Source organism: Hyperolius riggenbachi, chromosome 11 (assembly GCF_040937935.1).
Source record: "Hyperolius riggenbachi isolate aHypRig1 chromosome 11, aHypRig1.pri, whole genome shotgun sequence".
NCBI classification, from domain to species: domain Eukaryota; kingdom Metazoa; phylum Chordata; class Amphibia; order Anura; family Hyperoliidae; genus Hyperolius; species Hyperolius riggenbachi.
The window spans coordinates 41784840-41806236 of record NC_090656.1 but is presented as its reverse complement, the minus strand read 5'-3'; the positions used below and the strand labels follow the sequence as shown (position 1 = coordinate 41806236).

Here is a 21397-nt window from a genome sequence, read left to right as displayed (position 1 = left end):
CACTACAAATGCTTCACCGCATCAGCATGGCATATCACTCCCCTTACATGTCAGCACACTTATGCTTTTTCGCCCTTCCCACCATGGGCTTCATCAGGGTGTATCTGGCAATTGACACACAATTACGGTATTAAACTTAACTTTTTAACTAACCTTAAATGTTTCCTTATCTAATGCCTAACTTATAGAGGAACTGCAGTGAAAATAACAATTTAAAAAGTGCTTATTTTTTACAATAATTATTTATATATGATTTAGTCAATGTTTGCCCATTGTAAAATGTTTCCTCTCCCTGATTTACATTCTGAAATTTATCACATGGTGACATTTTTACTGCTGGCAGGTGATGCCTGTGGAAAGAGATGATGCATTTTTGGCAGTTGGAAACAGCTGGAAACAGCTGTAATTTCCCACAATGCAACAATGCTCCCACAGTGTGATGGCAGCACCATGGTCCCGACATTACACTGTGGGAGGGGTTTCAACACAATATTAGCCATACAGAGCCCCCTGATGATCCGTTTGAGAAAAGGAAAAGATCTATCATGGGAAAGGGGGTATCAGCTACTGATTGGGATGAAGTTCAATGCTTGGTTACGGTTTCTCTTTAAGCACCCTCTTTTTCCGTGTGCCTAACCCTGACTTTCACCTTACCCTGTGCCTCCCCCCTGCCTGCCTTACCCTAAATGTATCCCTGCAAAATGTTGATACTATCCTAACCAAATACTATTCTCTAAATGTAACTAACAGACCTAAGTGAAACCTAACCCTACAAGACACCCAGAACTTTTTTCTATGACCCACTAATTCTCCTCTATCCAACATTCCTAAAGGTAAATATTTTGAATACTTACCTATTGGCTTTAACACTGTTAGTGCCAGTAGGTGCTGATGACAAAATATTTGGCCCTAGAAGACATAGCCTTATGATGGTTTATGCAAAAACCTCTGATTCCTTCCCTGAAAATGGTTTGTTGCTGATAGAAATTTGCAGTCAGCGAGTCTACAGAACCATTATTTCATTTGTGGTCATGTACAGTAAGTGTATGATTGATCACAATTTACCACTATTTAGTTATTCTTATTGAATTTTAAAATTGAATCATATATGGTCAGCCTATTAATAACCATGTATTGGATGAGCAGCATACATATTCTGCATCATTCACCACAACAATGAGTTTTTTCAATCAATACATTTTTAGTAGAATTTTCAAAGTTAGTATACAAACAGAACCACAAAAGTGAGTATTAAATAAATCACCCTTAAAGTAGACCTAAACTCAGAACTTCCTCTCTGCTCTAAAAGATAAGCAACAGTAGAATAACCTTTAAAGAAAAACATTTCTTTGTTGCAATCCAACAGAGATTATGTAGTGGTTATTTCCTGGTATCCTGGGAGCACAGAAAAGGTAAACCTCCAATGTTTACATATTAGCACAGACCCTCGCCACACCTTGGCACTGTTCAGACTCAGCTGACAGTCCTGATTTATACTTGCGGGTTACTTGCATATAAGGGAGAATTAGACAGGCATTTCTCTGTGTTTTCCTTGTCTGCTACGCAAGAGTTAAGGTCTGCTTTAAGTGTATTAAACTTCTGATTTCAGCTGTACAATAAAGAGATCATTACAGAGCCGTGCATACTCCGTGATGCAGAGAGATGTGTCCCCTACCTGCAGCTGATCTTGTCAATGCTGTCCTTCTGCAGATGCAAATACATGTTGTCAGCTGACCTGGAAGAGAGAAACTATAAATAACAACAACAAAAACAAACACTAAAATGGTGAAGGATGAATGTTACTCTTACTAAATGCAAAAAAAACCCAAAAAACAGAGTTATCATTTCAGTAGGGGGACACAATGAAAAGTGGAAGGACTTATTTATCCTTAATCTGTATACCGACATCCGCTTTTGAATTAGTGCTGTAGCTGTTTCCCTGTAGCTGTTTCCTTGTCTTACCAGAATTAACAGAATAAGGATAGAGGGGAAAAAGACACCCAAGGATGTATAAAATTAGTGTAACAATAGTGTCAGCAGGATAACAGGTTTCCGATTATGTGGTGATCTGCAGTATCACCAATAATACAGATACTATATCTGATTATATGGTGATCTGCAGAATCACCAATAATACAGAAATAGTTAGCAAATGGCGTGTAAGACGTGACAAAGTCACTAGCTTTATTGCACAAAGTGTAGTGATTGGTGCAAACAGTAATTTTCTGATAGATCCTCAGCGGTAACCTCACCAGTGGCGATAGAGGTTACAGATAGAACCACAGCGGTAACCTCACCAGTGGCGAGGGCTCACTGGTGAGAGAGAGTAGTCGGACAGATCAGGTAGGCAACAGACGGGCAGACAAGGTACAGAATCGGCAGGCAGAATCAAAGTGGAGTTCAGGCAAAAGTCGGCAACAAGATCAGATGGGCAGAAGCACAGAATCACAAGGCAAAAGGATAGTCAAGAGTTCAGGCAAGGATCATACACATAAAGACAATAATATCAATTATAATTATAGCTATCAAACAATTCCTATCTCTGTGTGAAATCCCCGGTTTCCTCCCGGATCAAAGCACACCGGAACTATCTAAGGTCTGAGCGCTAACACGAAGTATTCGCAACAACAGACAATGAGCAAATGACATCTCCCAGCTTAAATACAGAAAGCAAACTCAAACCGCCCGCCCAGAGGGCTGGACCAATCAGCGGGTGTGATTGGCAGGTTGGTTTTAGCTGACTGCAAGATCAGCTGACCCGTCTCCTCAGATTATAAAGGTCCTGCTGCCCCGCCCGCGAGTGTGCTGACCTAATCTGATGTGCAGAGGAGAGACCTGTCCTGCCAGGGGCTGTGCAAGACGACTGAGAGGATGCTGCCGCCGCTGGGGCGACGTTAGAAGCGGAAGCGGCGGCCGCAGCACTCTCCGCTGGTGAGGTAATACTGCTATACCTGACAATTAGGTTAAAAACAATTAAACTTGAGAAAAAGAGGAGGTGACATTCATATAAGAATGACATTTATTAAGCCTTGGCAACGTGTTTCATGGATCTGAGCCCACTTCATCAGGCCAAATGTAGTGGCCAACTGGCCATATACTATCTCCTCTTATTCTGCATTTCATCTAAAGTAAAAGCCTTCTAGTTGTGCATTTTATGCATTAAGTAATAAATTATACATTTTATATGTACTTTTGTGTGTGTATATATATATATGTGTGTGTGTGTGTGTGTGTGTGTGTGTGTGTGTGTGTGTGTGTGTGTGTGTGTGTGTGTGTGTGTGTGTGTGTGTGTGAGTTTTAGGTACTCCGCATCTAAATGTGAATGTCCTATACTTGTATATGTCTATGTCTTTTGTGCAGTGCATAATAAATGCCATTGTTATATGAAGTTGTCATTATTTCTCTCAAGTTTAGCTGTTTTCAACCTAATTTCATACATCCATGGGCACCTCTTTACCCCTTTGTGCTTTACATCCCCCATTGGAGGGATGTGCTTGGTCTCACATGGCTTTGCCACACCTAGTACCGTTATATTCATAAGAGAGCGACGGCATCCAGTACCTTTCTGGACACCCCAGTGTCTCCACTTGTCTTATGTTGCTGGTTGCCCTCACTGCCACCCGCCTTTGTGAGTATTACTCTTGCTTCCCATTGATAATTTTGTTTGGTGATATATTGATCTATTTGGGTTCCCAATGTGTCTGTGCTTCCTGTATACAGTCACCTCCTCTTTGAACAGAAAAAATACCCTAGGAGAATACAGGTAGGAGGTTAAGCCCCTTTTATTTGCTCCGCACCTCCGCTCTGACTTTGGAAGATAGAAGTTTTTAATCAGGATGATACCATTTATTGGATAACATAACGACACACTGAAGCGAAAAAAAAACAATTATGATATAATGATTTGTATGTGTAGTACAGCTAAGAAATAAAACATTAGGAGCAGAGACGTAAGTCTAATATTGTTTCCAGTATGGGAAGGGTTAAGAAACTCCAGTTGTTATCTATGAAAAAGAGCCACTGAGCTCCACGACTTTCAAAGTCGCAGAGAGCTCTGTCTTCTGAAGCTTGTTATCTTAAGTGTCTGTCACTGTACTTTCTTTTTCTCTCCAGAGGACAGTTCAATAGTTCACTGGCCTGCTCTGTAAAATCATTTAGAATGCAGAGTAGTGTGTAAACTGAAAAAATTAGAGCAATGTTATAAAAAAACACTATATAACTGAAAATAAAAATATGAGAATATTTTCTTTGCTACTTATGTTCTAGTAATTATCCGTACTACACAACCAATTAATTATATCATAATTTTTTTTCCGCTTCAGTGTCTATTTAAAATAAAAAGAGTAAACTTTTAGCTAATATGCCTTCTTCAGTCTCTATTCCTGTATATTGACCACAGGTTAGAACATGCATCTTATATACAATAAATATTTACAGAACCACATCGGTAAAACGTGCAGACAGCCTGTTTGGGGGGTTTCTGGTCTTTCTCTTGAGCAGAACTGGCATCTCAAAGCACTTGAATCACAAGATGCATGGATAGAAAGTGACACAGAAGGTACATGTCTAGTACACCCCTTAGGAGTATTTAGATACCCTTACTATCTATTCTAGTCTTATCTGCTCCTAAACTAATATTGAGCCCAATGCAACAGCAATACTAATGCATTTTTACTTTTACACACTTTTTTCACAAGCACCTATACTTATACAAATACGGCAATTTCTCTCCAAGTCAGATATGAAAATGTAGATTTTTTTTATTTACACAGGAAGCACAATTTGAGCTATATGTCTTTCTCACCTTACATCCACTTCTGTAATCCTGGGACAGAGGTTTATGGAGTCAGCCAGTAATAATACGCAGTCTGGGGACAGATCACTTCCACTAATGCTGAGGAACAGCAAGAACACTTCATTCAACAGAATGCCATTTCTATACTCAATGCATTATGTTAAATATTAAATAACTTATGCTAATAAACTAGGTAAATATGTAAATATCACCAGTAAATATTTCAAATAATCATGAAAGTTTACACACTTTGGGGCTGATCCAATTCACTTTTACAACTAAGTTTTCTCCTGGGTGATATTATCACATTATCAACAAAATGCCTGTGAAAGAGGAGCTGTCAGCAATACTATCTCCTCAAAAAACCCACATATATAAGTAGATAAATACTTGCTCTACTTACATAACATACTGCACTGTATTGTACTGTCCACATTGTGATTTTAGTGATTTTTCTATAGTAACAAAAGAGAAAATCTTTCTTAGGATTCTCCATCTTAACTGTGTCAATTTTGAAGCCAATCCTGATGTAATTTCATTTCCTTACTCTCCTCTGCCTGATTGTGTATGCATTGCCTGCCCCCCTCCCAGTCTTCAGGCACTCCCACTCAGCTCTGCAATAGAAAGTGCATTGTCTCAGCATGAGAAATATTGGCCAATCAGAGAGGAACAGAGGCGTGGGAGGGGGAAAACAGGAGGGTAAGAGACTTCAGCCAATTAGGCTGCATTAGTTAAGTCTGAGGGGAAAGTAAAGCAGCAAAAAAAGACAACCCAGCATGCCCTGCAACTTCCTTTTTTGCAGCAGATGTACCAAATAAGAGCCACAGAAACTGGGGAATGTTGTTTTATGGATAAGAAAACTAAGAGTGATTTTTAACTTTTGGATTGTCTGGTTAGCATCCTCATTACTTGTTTACCAGATAAAAATAAAGAATTGATTTTTTATTTTATGCCCAACAGTTACACTTTAAGCCACCACCAAACAAGAAAATACCGAGAATAATTTTGACAGGACTTTTTCACCTACTTTTTGGTACTTTCAATTGCAGAGTGCAAAATTTATTTTATACCTAAACTTCTCTCCTAAGAGAGAACTTAGGAAAAAAAGTAAATAGGTTCGGGCCTGTTGTGGTTTAAAGTCTATTGCTTTAAAGAACACCTGTAGCTCCAAAAAGTGCCCCTGGGGGTACTTACCTCGGGTGGAGGAAGCCTCTGGATCCTATCGAGGCTTCCCCCGTCCTCCTCCATCCCACGGTGGCAGTGCTAGAGGTCCCAGAACGGCTGGCATGTAACTATTTACATTCCTGGCTCCAGCGCAGGCGCAGTAGCGGCTCTCGGCTCGGGCTAAGGTGGAAATAGCCGATCCCAATTGGGTCCGCTCTAATCGGGACCCGATTGGGATCGGCTATTTCTGTTGGAAGAAGCCCCAGGTAAGTATCAGTTATTGTTTTTGTCAAAGTTCAGGTGTGTTTCAAAGTGGGATGAAACTAAAATGTCATCTTTAGTCTAAGCATTAAACACAGCATACAACTTACAGCTGAAAACATATTACTGGTTTCTGAAGTTACTGGAAGGGTTCATAATCAAAGTATTCACTACATGTAGAAACTAATTGATAGGATTGTAATTACCATAACAAAATGATCAGCTTGACTTGAGCTGTACTAAGCTGTGTAAACAATGCATACACATTTCTGTTGTATCCAGGGGAAAGTAGAGAACGTCTCTCCTTTATTTGCTCAGTAATAATTTAACTACAAGTCAATCTGATAATTTTCCTGAAACCACTCAGGCCTAGTTTACAGTGGTCAGCTGCATAATGCATGCGTGAACTGCAATGGAGACTAGCCATAGACTTTAATACAAAGCCTGCATGCAGTGAGTTAGATTATCAGTTACAATACAATGCTGTGAACAGCCCCATAGGATTGTATGGGCAGTGTGTTGACTTGCAGAATTATCCTGCAATGTAACTGAGCACTGTTAACTAACCCCTACGGTATGTTATCACTTGGCTTCAGTGAAGTGTAAATATGCCTTCAAATAACATTAGACCAGCTTGTTTCATATTCATTTTTTTTTTACAATGTTTAATGTTTCAGAGCAAAATTTTAATTTTCAGCTTTATCGTACCATTAGTATCAACATTTGAGAGTGGACTACATGTTACAGGGCCACTACAGAACAAAATGTTGACATTTGAGTCATCCACAGTGATTTAAACAGACAGACCCTCTCTGCAGTAACCAAGAGGTCAGTACAAAAAAATGAGAAGAGAAGGTCAATGAGATGGCATTAATTCCAGTTTACATGCTAATTGAGTGCAAATTGTATGCAGTGGCTATTGGACCAGTCACAGTCAGCAGGAACAGCATGCAATTGGCACATTTCCAAACTGCACCCTGGATTAAATGTGAGTTTAACTACAATCTGGATTTAATGTGCATGCCAACCAGAATTATTAGTATCTCAGTCACCATCACAAGTGATGAACCAGAACTTTCAGTGGATAGCCAGATTTGGGAGGTGCTTGTTAACCTCCTTGCCAGTTATCCCGAGCTCAGCTCGGGGTAACCTGCGCAGGAGGATTTCTCAGGCCCCGCTGGGCCAATTTGCATAATTTTTTTTTGTTACAAGCAGCTAGCACTTTGCTAGCTGCTTGTAACACCCGCTCGCCGCCGATCCGCCGCTATCTGCAATGTCGCGCCCCCACCCCCCCCTCCAGAACCCTTTGCGCAGCCTGGCCAATCAGGGCCAGGCAGCGCTGAGGGGTGGCCCGGCATTCCCTGTGACGTCCTGACGTCGGTGACGTCATCCCGCCCTGTTGCCATGGCGACCGGGGAAGCCCTGCAGGAAATCCCGTTCTCAACGGGATTTCCTGCATACTCTGATCGCCGAAGGCGATCGGAGTGGGTGGGGGGATGCCGCCACTCAGCGTCTATCATGTAGCGAGCCCTGGGCTCGCTACATGATTTAAAAAAATAAAAAAAAAGTTCCACGCTGCCTCCTTGCCGGATTTGTTAGACCGGCAAGGAGGTTAATTAACCAGCAGCACCTTGATTAATCAGCTGCTGGTTTAGATCCCTGTGGACCCAAAATGTGCTGTTTTGTTAAACTCTAAGATCCTCATGCAGCCACATGCAGAGATATAATGGCAATCAGATGTCTTGTCAGTTGGAATTGAGTAAGTGAAGAGGAGAAAACAGAACAGAAAATAATAAAGATAAATCTTACTCAAGAAGAGTCAGATTGGGAAGCTGTGGCAGATGCTTCATCAAGTTGGCAATCATACTGTAGCTCAGGGCACTGTTAGACAACCTGCAGATGGAATCACACAAATTACATTATTACACTGAGTATTGCCACAGAAACGTTCACTAGCAGCAATATTGCCTCCTGCTCTGTACTAACCTGATATACATTTAGGATTATTTACTATTTATCATTATTATTATTCATTGACTAGCTGATGACCCGGTGTTGCCCAGGTATGTATTTGGCTGGTGTTGGCTTCCCCCACTTTTTCTAACCCTAACACACAATTACTCAATTACTCAATTACCTAGTTTGTGACCTTTGCGGTCTTTGGCATCAATCATTTGCATTGAAATGAAACAAATCTGATTGGCTGTTTGTGGCTCCACCCCCTTTTCTGAATTTGAACCCCAGTCACCCAATGACCAACTGTACCAGGTTTGAGGCTTGTGCCGTTAACAGTGCAAGAATGGCAGCAATGAAATATTCCCCTTGAAAATCACTAGTGGAATTTTGATTGGCTTTTGTAGGCTCCACCCACTTTTCTGAACATTAACCCCAGTCACCCAGTGACCAACTGTGCAAAGTTTGAGAACCCTGCCATTAACAGTGTAAGAATGGTTGCAATTTACATTTTCCCTGTGAAGTTTGTATTTGTCTCTGCCCACTTTTTGGTTATGGGGATAAAACGTATCCTATATGTTATTCCAGGTAATGTACTATGTGTGTGTGCCAAATATCATTCAAATCCGTTCAGCCATTGTTGCGTGATTGAGTTAACATCCAGACATCCAAACTTTCTCACCTTATCTAATAATAACCCTGTGTCCCTCCGTTACCCTATCCCTGTGTTCGTGTGTTGCGCTACTGCGCTTGGGCAGGACAGACAGCCGTTGAGACAGAAGGACGGGGCCAGGGAGCTGGGCGGATGGGTGCGCGCATGCAGCAGACAGGTGTGCAAGTTCTTTTTTTGCCAGCTTAGCAACTGTACTCTGTATATTATGTTAGGAGTACAGTTGGGTTAACGTGAACCGAAGGTGAGAGTGAGAGCCATATTTATTTCCTTTTATACAATACTAGTTGCCTGTCTGGCAGACATGCTGGTCTACTTGGCTGTAGTAGTGTCTAAATAACCCCAGAAACAAGCATGCAGCTAATCTTGTCAGATCTGACAATAATGTCAGAAACACCTGATCTGCTGCATGCTTGTCCAGGGTCTATAGCAAAATGTATTAGAGGCAGAGGATCAGCAGGATAGCCAGGCAACTGGTATTGCTTAAAAGGAAATAAATATGGCAGCATCCATATTCTTCTCACCTCAGGTTCACTTAAAGACTAGGAGAAACTCTCAACTTGCTGCAGGGATAATTAGCTCTACAGGGCAAAATACACTGGGACTGATTCAGCGACACTGTAGCAAGCTTCAGTGTTGATTTAGGATTTCCCTAGGGGAAGATGCTCCCACCTGCTTTGAGGGTTTTGCTTTCAAAGATTTCCCTTTGTGGGTTTTGGTGGTAGTCCAGGTAGGCAGCACCAAGATCAAATAAGAAGATGGTCTTCCCAGAATTGTCAATGTTGCATGACTTTATTGCAGTGCCAATATAGATTCTCCTACTACACATATAGAATCAGAAAAGAAGAAGCAGTAACAAAGGGCAGCTGGAACATACCTTAGCTGTGTGAGTCCGGCACATTGTACCAGAACGTCTAATATCCTCTTCAGCTTCTGGGAAGTCATGCGGTATTGTGAGAGGCTGCAGGGCAATGGAAGAGGCAGAAGAAAATAAGGAACTCTGGATCAGAGGTAAAACTAAAAGTGGAATAATCAGTAATAATTTCCATTGTGATATATTTTATCTGCAAATTGGTTATATGCATGAGTTTTATGAATAAAATGTTATGGATCTTAACATTAACCACTTCACCACTGAGGGGTTTTACCCCTTGAAAACCAGAGCAATTTTCACCTTTCAGCGCTCCTTCCATTCGTTCGTCTATAACTTTATTCTTACTTATTGCAATGAAACGAACTAAAAGGGAAAGGGGACAAGGAGCGCTCTCTAGTGCATTAAAGTTTTTAATGTATCTCTTCTCAAAGCAGTTAGAATAAAACGTACAATGTTTCAATAAAATCAACGCATATCACTCTATGGTGTACTTCACCGTTTCATCCAAGGTTACACCGCTCTGCGCGTCTCCTCACTGCGGCCAATAGTGCGGGGAACCTATCAGAATTCCAGCGCCAACGGGAACAGGACGATCGGTGGGGTCTCGGCAGCTGCCCTGCGTCTATTGCGTCATGACGCGTTTCGGCGTACCACGCCTTCGTCAGATCAAATTTTTCTGTTTTCTACAGTGCAACTACTTACTTCCCAAAAGTAAGAAAGGAGCAGCACTCTTGTGGATTTGCACGTGAACTGTGCTGGATAGTTTTTGCAGATTTGAGCGCAGTGGACTAGCTAAATGAAACGAACTATATCTTGTTTTTTTCGCCACCAATCAGGCTTTCTTTAGGTGGGACATCATGCCAAGAATTATTTTATTCTAAATGTGTTTTAATGGGAAAATAGAAAAAAATGTGGGAAAAAAATATTATTTTTCAGTTTTCGGCCATTATAGCTTTTAAATAATGCATGCTACTGTAATTAAAACCCATGAAATGTATTTGCCCATTTGTCCCGGTTATAAAACCATTTAAATTATGTCCCTATCACAATGTTTGGCGCCAATATTTTATTTGGAAATAAAGGTGCATTTTTTTCAGTTTTGCATCCATCCCTAATTGCAAGCCCGTAGTTTATAAAGTAACAGTGTTATACCCTCTTGACATAAATATTTAAAAAGTTCAGTCCCTAAGGTAACTATTTATGTTTTTTTTTATTGTATTTTTTTTTTAATTACAAAAAAAAATTGGGGAGTGTGGGAGGTAATGAGTTAATTTATTGTGTAAAACTAATGTATTTGTATATGTAAAATGCTTTAGGGTGTAGTTTTACTATTTGGCCACAAGATGGCCACAGTGAGTTTGTGTTCATGCGACCTGTAAGCGTCCGGAAGGACGCTTACAGGAAGCACTACGAGGCTGGAAAAATCACAATGATCACGCTGTTTCCGATAGAAGCAGCAGATCATTGCGGGGGCTTAGATCAACGAACGGGAATGGATTTTCCCGTTCATTGATCTCCAGGCGAGCGGGCGGAGGAGTGCACGAGTGGCGGGAGCGCGCGCACGAGCAGCGGGAGCGCGGACAGCGGCGGTAGTGCGGGAGGTACGGATTTCTCCGTCCCTTGGTTTTTTAAGGGTGGAAAAAGAGACGGAGAAATCCGTACCGCGGGGGGTTAAGTGGTTAAAATAGTCACAGAGGTCTGAGATCAAATTTCACAGAGATTTTTAGCATTTATGATTGGCATAACACAGTGTTGGCTCTCCTAGGCAACATTCTAAACTGTGTGTTTGCTGAGGCCTCTTTCACATTAGATAATATGTGCCTAAACCTGATTTCGTGCACACTTTATGACCTGCGGCATGACGTCGGGAAGTTGTTCAGCGGCGGTAGTTCTAATTCAACCGACGGGAAAACGCCGGCGGTGGATATTACGAAGATCCCAGATGCGTAACAGCGTAATGATTTGGAACGCTTTGTCTAATGTGAAAGGTAACATTAAAGTCAAATAGACTTACATGTTACCTTTCTAAACGCATCCTAGCAGTAATCCGTCAAAACGCACGGATCAGCTCCTAGTGTGAAAGAGCCCTGAAACCAATGCTTCTGAATAAAGGATTCACAAAGCTGTCTACACGTTACGTTTAGTTTTTTTTTTTTTTTTGTGTGCATGCAGACCAATATCTTTTCAGACTTTTATTCTGTGTGCTGGACTTAGGATCGATTCATTTCAGAGGATGGATATTGTACTGGTTAAGGGCTCTGCCTCTGGCACAGGCAACCTGGGTTTGAATCTCAGCTCTAGCTGTTCAGTAAGCCAGCACCTATTCAGTAAGGAGCTTAGGGAAGACTCCCTAACACTGCTACCGAGTGCGTCCCTAGTGACTGCAGCTCTGGAACTTTAAGTCTGCCAGGAGAAAAGCGTGGTATAAATATTCTGGGCCATCTGGGCTTCTTCTCCTAGGTGATATTTTCAAACTTGTCAATAAAATGCCCTTTAAACCACCAGAAAGCAAGAAAGCAAGAAAATACGTAAAATAATTTTAATAGTACATTTTTACTTATTTTTTGGTACTTTTTCCAAGTGCTGAAAGGTTAGTCTAAATAGAAGATGAAAATGTATCTCCTAGAAGAAATCTCAGTAGAAAAAGTGAATTGCATATGGGCCTCTGTGTCGTCTAAAAAAAAATGCTTCCATTCAGTGGAACGAAACAGAACAGATCATATGTAAAGCAATAAGATTTGTTCAAATCAGTCAGTTTGTAATAAATCCGTTTGGCCCATCCTGGTAAATGGAACGCAGGTATAGGAAGTCTGTGATCATTCTGAGCAGGTGGCAATGAAATGGAACCCATGGATGAAAAATTGATACCAAATATTAAAAACTGATCTGCTTGAAAGTGAAAAGGATCAGTTTCTACCGGTTCAGTTTTTGTTCCGTGCAGTGTGAACCAAGCCTAAATCTTAACCCTTAGACTGCTGACGGCCAGTGTCTATAGATGTCCTGTGCTTGCGCATGGATATGCCATGAATGTCTAAAAGCTTTCTAATACAAAACGACTTCTGCCTGTAAGAGACATCCATTGGCATTTTCTGTCCCCGTATTCCTTTGCTGAAGGCATCTAAATGGAATTCAGTACAAAGTTTTGGCTCGGTGTCAAATTTCTACTTAACTTGAAATATGCAAGTGAAAAGCAGATATACGCAAATGTTACTGCAAACCTATGCAGCTTGAATCTGGACAGTGAAATGCTTTTCAACCATGATTTGATTAGTCAATTTTACAATAGATTTCCATAGTAATTAGTATAATTCTGTATCATAATATTTAGCATATTTCTCAATCATCTATAATGTAATTGCACCTCAATAGCAACCCTACTAACCAATTTGGACTTTGGTACATTTAATAAACACAGTTCAAACATAGCTGGCACTGGCGTGTAGCTTTTATATAAAAAAAAATAGCTGGCAGCCTAAGGGCTCTTTCACATCAGAGCTTGCGTTGGAGAACGCTCAAAGCATACGTTTTGTTGTATGCCTTTTACTGCGTTTTGATATGCGTTGCACTGCAGTGAGTGTGCGTTTTTAATCCGTTTTCAATCCGTTACTGCACATAGAAAAACGCAGGTAATTTTTTTTTCTTTTAGTTGTCAACTTTCTACATTGTTCCTCTGTTGCATTCTGGGACTGATTGCCTGCGTTAACGGATTAAAAACGCGCATAGTGTGCGTTTTACATTGACTAACATTGTAACGCATAAAGCTAGCGTTGGCCAAAAAACTGCGCCTGGGTGCAGTGGAACGCAACGCACAAAAAGGCTGCGTTATATGTGAAAGCTAAAATGAAAGTCTATGGACTTTCATTTCACCTTGGGTAACGCAAACTTTATCCTTTGCGTTGAAACGCAGAAAATCTGCCCTAATGTGAAAGAGCCCTAAGGGCTGGTTCAGACGGACGTTTGGAGGCGTTGCGTTTGCTGGCGTCGCGTTCAGCAGCGTTCGTGTGCGTTTGGATGCGGTCGCGTTTTTTCTTCCCCTAGGGGGACATTAGCCGTCGCGGTTAACCTCCCCTGGAAGCTACATGTAGCTTCCAGGGGCTCCTTGAACGCCAGGGAAAATCGGGACCCGAACGCTGCGTTAGTGCAAACGCGCTTGAAAGCTTGGTACAAACGCTCCCATACACTTGAATGGAAGCGTTTAACACCAAGCCCTGAACGCTGGCTGTAAACGCTCTGCAAGCGTCCGTCTGAACCAGCCCTAAGGGCTGGCTCACACGGACGTCTGCTGAGCTTTTGCTCGGCACCACGTTCAAACGCTGGTGTTTAAATGTCAGCATTTTCCTGCAGGCTTTTGAAGGCTTTTGGGAAGCTTTCAAGGCTAGCAGTTAGGGTCGCTACATTTTCATGAAAGCCTGCAAAAGCCAGCTCTAAACACTCCCATTCACTTGAATGGGACGGCGGTAGAACCCAAAAAACGCTGCATCTGAAATGCCATGTTTAACCTCCTTGCCGGTTTTCCCGACCTGAGCTCGGGGTAGAAAAAAGCAGCTGCTATCGGTGATCCCGAGCTCAGGTCGGGGTAGGCATTGCAGAGCTTTAACTGTAGTTGTGGAGTCCCGCGCGCGATCTCGCTGCACAGCGGGACTCCAGCCTCTCTCCACGGCAGTGTGGGGTCTTTCCCTGGCCGCCGGGATCCCCCATGTCCCCGCTATTCTTCCGGGGACCCGGCAGCCAGTTGGAGCAGCGCAGCCGTGGTGGTGGCAGCAGAGCGGTGGTGGCAGCGTGACGTCATCGGGGGCGGGGCTAACATTGAAAACGAACTTCTCTATATTAGAGAAATATAGAGAAGTTCGTTTATATGTATATTAGCGCCATCTTGTGGGCAAAGAGAAAACTGCAGCCCAGGAGCCCAGGAAGGTAATTTTTTTTTTATTTTGCTGCAGATCTCCCTGCCAGAATGATTTTTTTCAGGTTTTAGGGTCTGAAAGAGTGAAAAAAAAATTGCACCGCTTTTAGACCCTAAAATCTGGAAAGAATCAGACCGCCAAGGAGGTTAATGCCGCAAAAACGCCATGTGAACCAGCCCTAATGGTTAAATTCCAACTTCTATACACTTGGACATCAGAACAGAGGGGTATATTTCACAACTTTAGATTTTTTGATCAATATCATGGCTAACACCTGACCACATTCAAGTATAATAAAAATTAAAAAAAAATCTTACCTGAATGTTTTTGATGGCGGAAGATGACATGATCTGTTCTTCCTGCCAATCAAAGAAGACTGTTCCCTGCAAAAAAAACCTCAAAATATTACTCAGCTTTCATCTCAGCACTTTTATCTTATTAATGCAATCTAAATATTAACTGGGTTCATTTCAAAGACATTGCGGTAAGTGGCTTTAGCCCGCACATACAATAGTGCTGTATGTTAATACACGAAAAACAGATGAGCAGGTGGGTTATGAATCAGCACTGCTCATTATGTGTTGGGGTGAGTGAAAGGTTTTATTAATGTGCTGCTTGAACCACCCTGATATTAAAAGATATACAGCACATCAAATTTTCATTTTGTCTTCTGTCTGGCCAGAAACACATTATTGTGCCATACAGGAGACAAACCTGTATTTGAATACCCACTTGGTATATTACCATACACACCACTGTGACAGAGATCTGAAGACTCAGACCTATTCATGCATTGTTGTTAAGAACCTGGTCTATTGAAAATAAACACATGTAACAAGTTCTACATCTGCCAGTGTTTACAGAACAACAAATCCTATTGTCTTTGCTGTCTGTACTATGTCTGTGCTATTGTCTGAAATACTTCACATGGGCACTCTGGTTTAATCTGGTTCTCCCCCAACATCAGTGTGTATATAAGATTGACCTGTAAATAAAGATTTCAGATGCTGTTCCACCAACTTGAGTGTTTGTGGTCTGTGTCTCCCAGCTGGAGAGAGAATGTTCACTTGGAAGGGGGAGAAATATAACCTAGGTTGCAGATCTGGATTCTGCTAAATCATCTTGTAGCTGCCTCCAACGAAATTGAGCTAACAGTGAGGCTACTTGCTTAGCTCCAAATCCCAGAGCCCAGGCAGCCCTTCAGGGCACTGAATTGGTTTACTGTATTATTTTATTGGTTTATTGTATGTTTTTACTGAGCCTGGTACCTGTTGTTGCCTTGGAATTTCAAGATTGCTTTCTGATGTTCCCCAAAACTGCAAAGAAGAAGACATTTGGATTTAGTCAGCTCTATGGACAGGAGGCCAGATAAGTCAAGCTATAGCTAATGATATGAAGAACTTGCCTGATTTCGACATCAATCAGTTTCTTCACTGCTGACAGCGCTTCAGCCAAGGACAGAATCCCTCCGAGGGAGATATTATTGCCACTTACACTGGAAAAGAAACAAATCTTCTAGAGAAGGAGAATAACATTCATTTTTCGTTGAATCCATGACTGGAAGACAACACATGATGTGGTAAAGTGCATAACTACTAATCATGGACTCACCAAGCAAAACTTTCATTGGCCCCCTCAACATTCACACTCCCTTCCTCCATGGGGACCCCCACAAGAAGAAGGACAATCCTCCAGAGGTCATATAACAAGTGTGGCCACCATGACTCTTTCCGCTCATAGCATGTACGGCCTCAACAACACTTGCTCTTAAGGGTGGACCTTTTATTGGAAGGAGGAAGGGTAAGAAGATGGGGCCACTTCAAGTGAATGTGAAAAACACATATGGTACTTACCTAAGAGGAAGTCTATGGATCCCGTAGAGGTTTCCACTGGCCCCACATATATAGGAGATATATTGCTTTCACATTCAGATAGCATTCCAGCCTGCATGTCTGACCTACTGAGTGACAGCCCTCTGTTCTGTTCTGTTATTTCCTGCCCTGCCCTGCCTGCTGTATATAGCTTTTAAGCACTTGTGGGAAATTGCTGCAAAGTAAGGGTGCTTAGAAAAGTAATGCATCGAATCATTTTTATTTATCAATTAAGCTACAAAATGCATAAACAAAATAAAACAAATAAATCAAATTAATATTTAATGTGACCACGCTTTGAATTGAAAACAGCATTCATTCTCCAACACAGATTTGCAGGATTAATTATACAAATATGCTAAAATTTGGGGGGATTTTGAGGACATTTCCAACCTCAACCTAACTTTCCCAGACGTTTCTAAAGGTGGCCACTAATTATACAATTTGCTGAACGATCGATTACGAATGATTCTTCGTATGAACGATCGTAAATGATCGTTTGCGACCTCTAATGGACAAAAGTCACCTAACCAATATGATCAGATTGATGGGATCGAACTGAAATTCGGATCAATTTCATTAATCTGATTGGATTGGATAGGAGATTTTTGTCCAATAGTGGTCCCAATCAATCATTTACGATCGTTCACATGAAGAAACGATCATAATCGATTGTTCAGCAAATTGTATCATTAGTGGCCACCTCAAGCCAAAATGCTAGTGATACTTACATATAAGGACAGAGAGTCCTGATAAGTGCTTTAGTACAGCTGTTCATCCAGAAGAATAAAGGCAAGAAGTTCTGATTTGGGCTATGTGACTTAGGCAAGAATGTGTGATTTGTGCTATGTGACTTAGGCAAGAATGTGTGATTTGTGCTATGTGACTTAGGCAAGAATGTCTGATTTGTGCTATGTGACTTAGGCAAGAATGTGTGATTTGTGCTATGTGACTTAGGCAAGAATGTCTGGTTTGCACTATGTGACTTAGGCAAGAAGTTCCAATTTGTGCTATGTGACTTAGTCAAGAAGTTCTGGTTTGCGCTGTGACTCATGGCACTATTAGCAGAGGATGAGGTCCTTATTCAGTTTCCCTTTTCACTTAAAGGACACATCTGAGCTGTTTAAAAATAAAAAAAATCCACTTACCTGAGGCATCTTCCAGCCCCTGCCAGCCGTTTTGTGCCCTCGACGCAGCTCCGCTCACCGCTGCTCATCCTGGGTCCCCTTCGGCACAGGATTCCTAATGCACCTGCGCGAGCAACTCTCAGAGTCACGCTGACGTCACCTGGGCTGTACTGCACAGACGCAGTAGTTCTGCACCTGCGTAGAACAGCCCAGATGACGTCCGCGCGACTCAGTGAGCCGCACAATGGAACGCAGCAAGATGGAGGAAGATGCCGACCTGGCGAGGTCAGTTTCTGCACTGGAGGGGAGCGTGAGCCAACGGAGCTGCGGCGAGGGCACAGGTCGGTTGCCGGGGGATGGAGGAAGCCTGAGGTAAGTGGATTTTTTTTTTCTCCTTGGACCTCTCCTTTACGTTTTTTCCTAGGTGACATTTTCACACCTTATCATTAAAATGCCTTTATTTAAAAAGCCCACAAACTGGCTAGCTTTACAAAGTGAATAATAAAATATTTGGTAAAGGCGAAGACAGAGTTTTACAGTTACTTACTCTACTGAGCGAAGCCATTTCAAGTGTTGCAAAACCTGGGTTAATTGACTGATCCCTGCATTTTCTAAATGGTTGTTAGACAAACTAAAATTAAACAAAACAAAAAAAACAGTTGATAAAGTATTTTTAGTGACATATTGATAACAATAACAATGGAACATATTAGAAAGTAAGAACAGGACAGTTGGACTTACTCTAGATGTGTTAGTTTTCTGCACTTCTGTAGGATTCGGCTCAGTTTCTCAAACTTTTGTTGATCATAGGTGAAGCCTGTAATCCTGATACAACAAATGGTGACAATACATTCAATGGCGACATGTGACATTTTGAGATAAACAAGTGTATGTATAGTGCAAAATATATTAATAACCAAGCTGTTTTTCTTGTTTTATTTTGCTGCCTGAAAGAGTTAATTTTCAGGCATGCAAGTGATAACTTCTGTCTTGTCGTACTGTATTGGGAATATAGTAAACCGATAAGAACATTACAGCCAAAAAAAGTTTTCCTGGGAGAATACAACTTCTAAGGGCAGGAGAGAGATAGACAGAAGTCAATAGTTCATATATTTTAACTCTGGAACACTTAATTGGCTTCTACTGAGCAGAGACAACAAAACATTCAGTTTATTTCGTAAATGTTTCAATATAAAATAAAACCATGGGATATTTAAAAAAGGTAATTTTTAGGAGTAGTAGGATAAAAATTGTTTATCTCATCCGTTTATTTCTCACCTCGGTTCACTTTAAAGTAAAGGATCATGGGAAATGTAACACTCATGTTAGATATGAGTCAGGAATTCTAACTCCACTGCATGCTTCTTTTGGGTCACAGATTCACCATGAAGTGATGCAGAAGGGTAGTTATAACAGCATGAAAGCTACATATATTGTAATAATGCTCTGTGATCAGAGAAATTAGCATAAAATACTACATCAGATAGTATAACTCAGACATAAGAGTGCATTCCAGATTCTCAGTGGACTGGAAACTAAATAGGAGGAACATCTGTAATTTGTATCTATATTTTTTTTTGTCATACTCTGACTGTAGTCAGAAATCTGACTAATGTCTGCAATTTAGTCTGAACGATAGCTATAAACTATTTCTACGTGACCAGAAGGTACCGTTCCATCTACTTATTGTGTCACTTTTGGAAATTCCCCAACATCCCAATATTTAAACAAATGGCAAAAAAACTGAAAGTAGAGGGTCGGCAGCATGCGTAACAAAAGGACTGTTATTTTAGCTGCTTAATATATATCCAATATTTCGGCGCAACCAAGTACCTCTTTATTAAGGTAAGCACAGCAAGGCAATGTACACTTGGCTTCAGGAACCAGCCCGATGTGCACAGGCAGACTAAAGCCGAGTGCACACTTCCTTGCTTTGCTTACTTTGATAAAGGGGTATTTGATCATAAAGTGCTTGAAGGGTAAACATACCATGTGGCATGGAGATAAGTCACACCTAGCACCCACCCTCTCCAGGCCACTTCAAGCTCTTTCTATGATTTCCAAAGTTTTGCTTGAGGCTTTGCATGGCTTTGAATCTTAACATTATACCAATAAAGCATCAAGCAGTGCCAGGCTCTCCCCTTTTTGCTACCTTGAATAAGGTTATGCTTAGAAAACACATTCTTTCCTAGATTAGAGATGCACTCACTAATTTCTACAAAATGTCAGACCTTTGGATTTCCTGGCAGGATAGTTTAGGTTTGGCATATGTGTTGCACTCTTTCAACGGTTTCCCTTGTTATCACTATTTGATGACTACCTTGAGTCCAGTTTGGAGTACAAGAGCCACTGTGACCTGTTTGAAATGTTGCATCCTTTTTTGCTTTACATTTCTCAGTTTTCCCCCTATACTGCAATCCTTGACTTTATTGGTCAATGGCAACATTGACTTACAGGCAGAAGTGTGGCCAAACCTTGGGCCATATGTACTGTATCTCTACCTAAACCTTTAAGGGAACGTTCTCTTATAATAATTGTATCATTTTGTTGAATATTTTTATTGCTCTTTATTATTGCATAATATTAACCCATGCAGGGGATTTACTGAAGCTGCTGACGTTTTTCAGGTGTTAACGATTTCAATAAAGATCTTTTGAAACTAATATCTAACATTCCAATCAATAAAATTCTGTATTCCAATAGACCATAAAATGATGATTTTTCCCCACACACTGCATGGTTTTCTGTACAATTTAGATTGTAAAGATCTGATCGAATGTTTGCATCTGAGGAAAATAGTGTACCGTTAAAAGGCATCTTAACACTGATTGTAAACATTTGTACAATATAAATATTCTTTGGTTATGGTCAGCTAATTCTTCTAATATGCATATTTTCACTGACCTCGGAAGGAAATTAAATTAGGCCAGACAAAGCTAGCAGCCACAGATGAATTAGTTAGCAACTAATTCATTAACCAGCATTTACAGGCTTTGATTGGCTAAATGTTGTTTCCACCCTGTGTCGGTGGAGATTTGTATGTTGGCAGCATGTTAGTTCATCACTAGTCTCCTTAAAGGGCAACTGAATTGAGAGGTATAAGTATACTGCCATATTTATTCCCTTTTATGCAATATCAGTTGCCTGGCAGCCCTGCTAGTTTATTTGATGAGTTGGAAGTTGTGGATGGGCACACCACCACTTTTCAGTCGGGTGCTTGATATTATGGTATAGGCATACCAAAATAAAAGTCTGTCTTCAAGTATATCAGCACACCAGAGTTGTAAAAAATTCACGCTCTTTTATTGAGCCATCATATCCACAAATAGTCGACAATTGTTTCGGGGCCTCGCAGGGTCCCCCTAAGTATTGCCCACCCAACCAGCTCGCTGCATGTATTGTACGTTGAGAACGTACTGGTTGGGAGGGCAATACGTAGCCATTGGCATTTACTACAAGATGCTTTTCCTACAGTATCGGAATTTCGGTACCCCCCCCCCCCCCCCCACTGATGTCCTTCAAAAACACCCCTACTGTAAGAGACAAGGTCTATCATCATCATACCCCTAGGGAACATTGCTCTAATGACAAAGTTATTACATTTACATGTTTGAGTTGCCATCTATGCAGCCATATTGCCAAGGGTGGATCCTTCACACACCCTACTACTGGGGCACGATTTCATGTTAAAGGTCATTACACATGTGACTCCAATTATGTTGTATATTTGATTAAATGCCCCTGTGGTTTGGGTTATGTGGGGATGACCACCAAAGCA

General features: G+C 41.2%; 1 protein-coding gene across 3 annotated transcripts in view; it reads right to left on the bottom strand.

Moving 5' to 3' along the window:
- The window catches only part of NLRC5 (NLR family CARD domain containing 5), a 336749-nt gene that overhangs the window by 112673 nt on the left and 202679 nt on the right, over window positions 1-21397 (bottom strand). For all 3 annotated transcript variants that reach the window (XM_068259606.1, XM_068259607.1, XM_068259605.1), the window contains 9 exons: window positions 18361-18444; window positions 18167-18250; window positions 16027-16116; window positions 15890-15937; window positions 14939-15004; window positions 9721-9804; window positions 8030-8113; window positions 4805-4894; window positions 1676-1735 (listed from right to left, as the gene is read on the bottom strand). In XM_068259606.1, the coding sequence (XP_068115707.1) occupies window positions 1676-1735; window positions 4805-4894; window positions 8030-8113; window positions 9721-9804; window positions 14939-15004; window positions 15890-15937; window positions 16027-16116; window positions 18167-18250; window positions 18361-18444 (690 nt within the window). The remainder of the gene's footprint in view (window positions 1-1675; window positions 1736-4804; window positions 4895-8029; window positions 8114-9720; window positions 9805-14938; window positions 15005-15889; window positions 15938-16026; window positions 16117-18166; window positions 18251-18360; window positions 18445-21397) is intronic.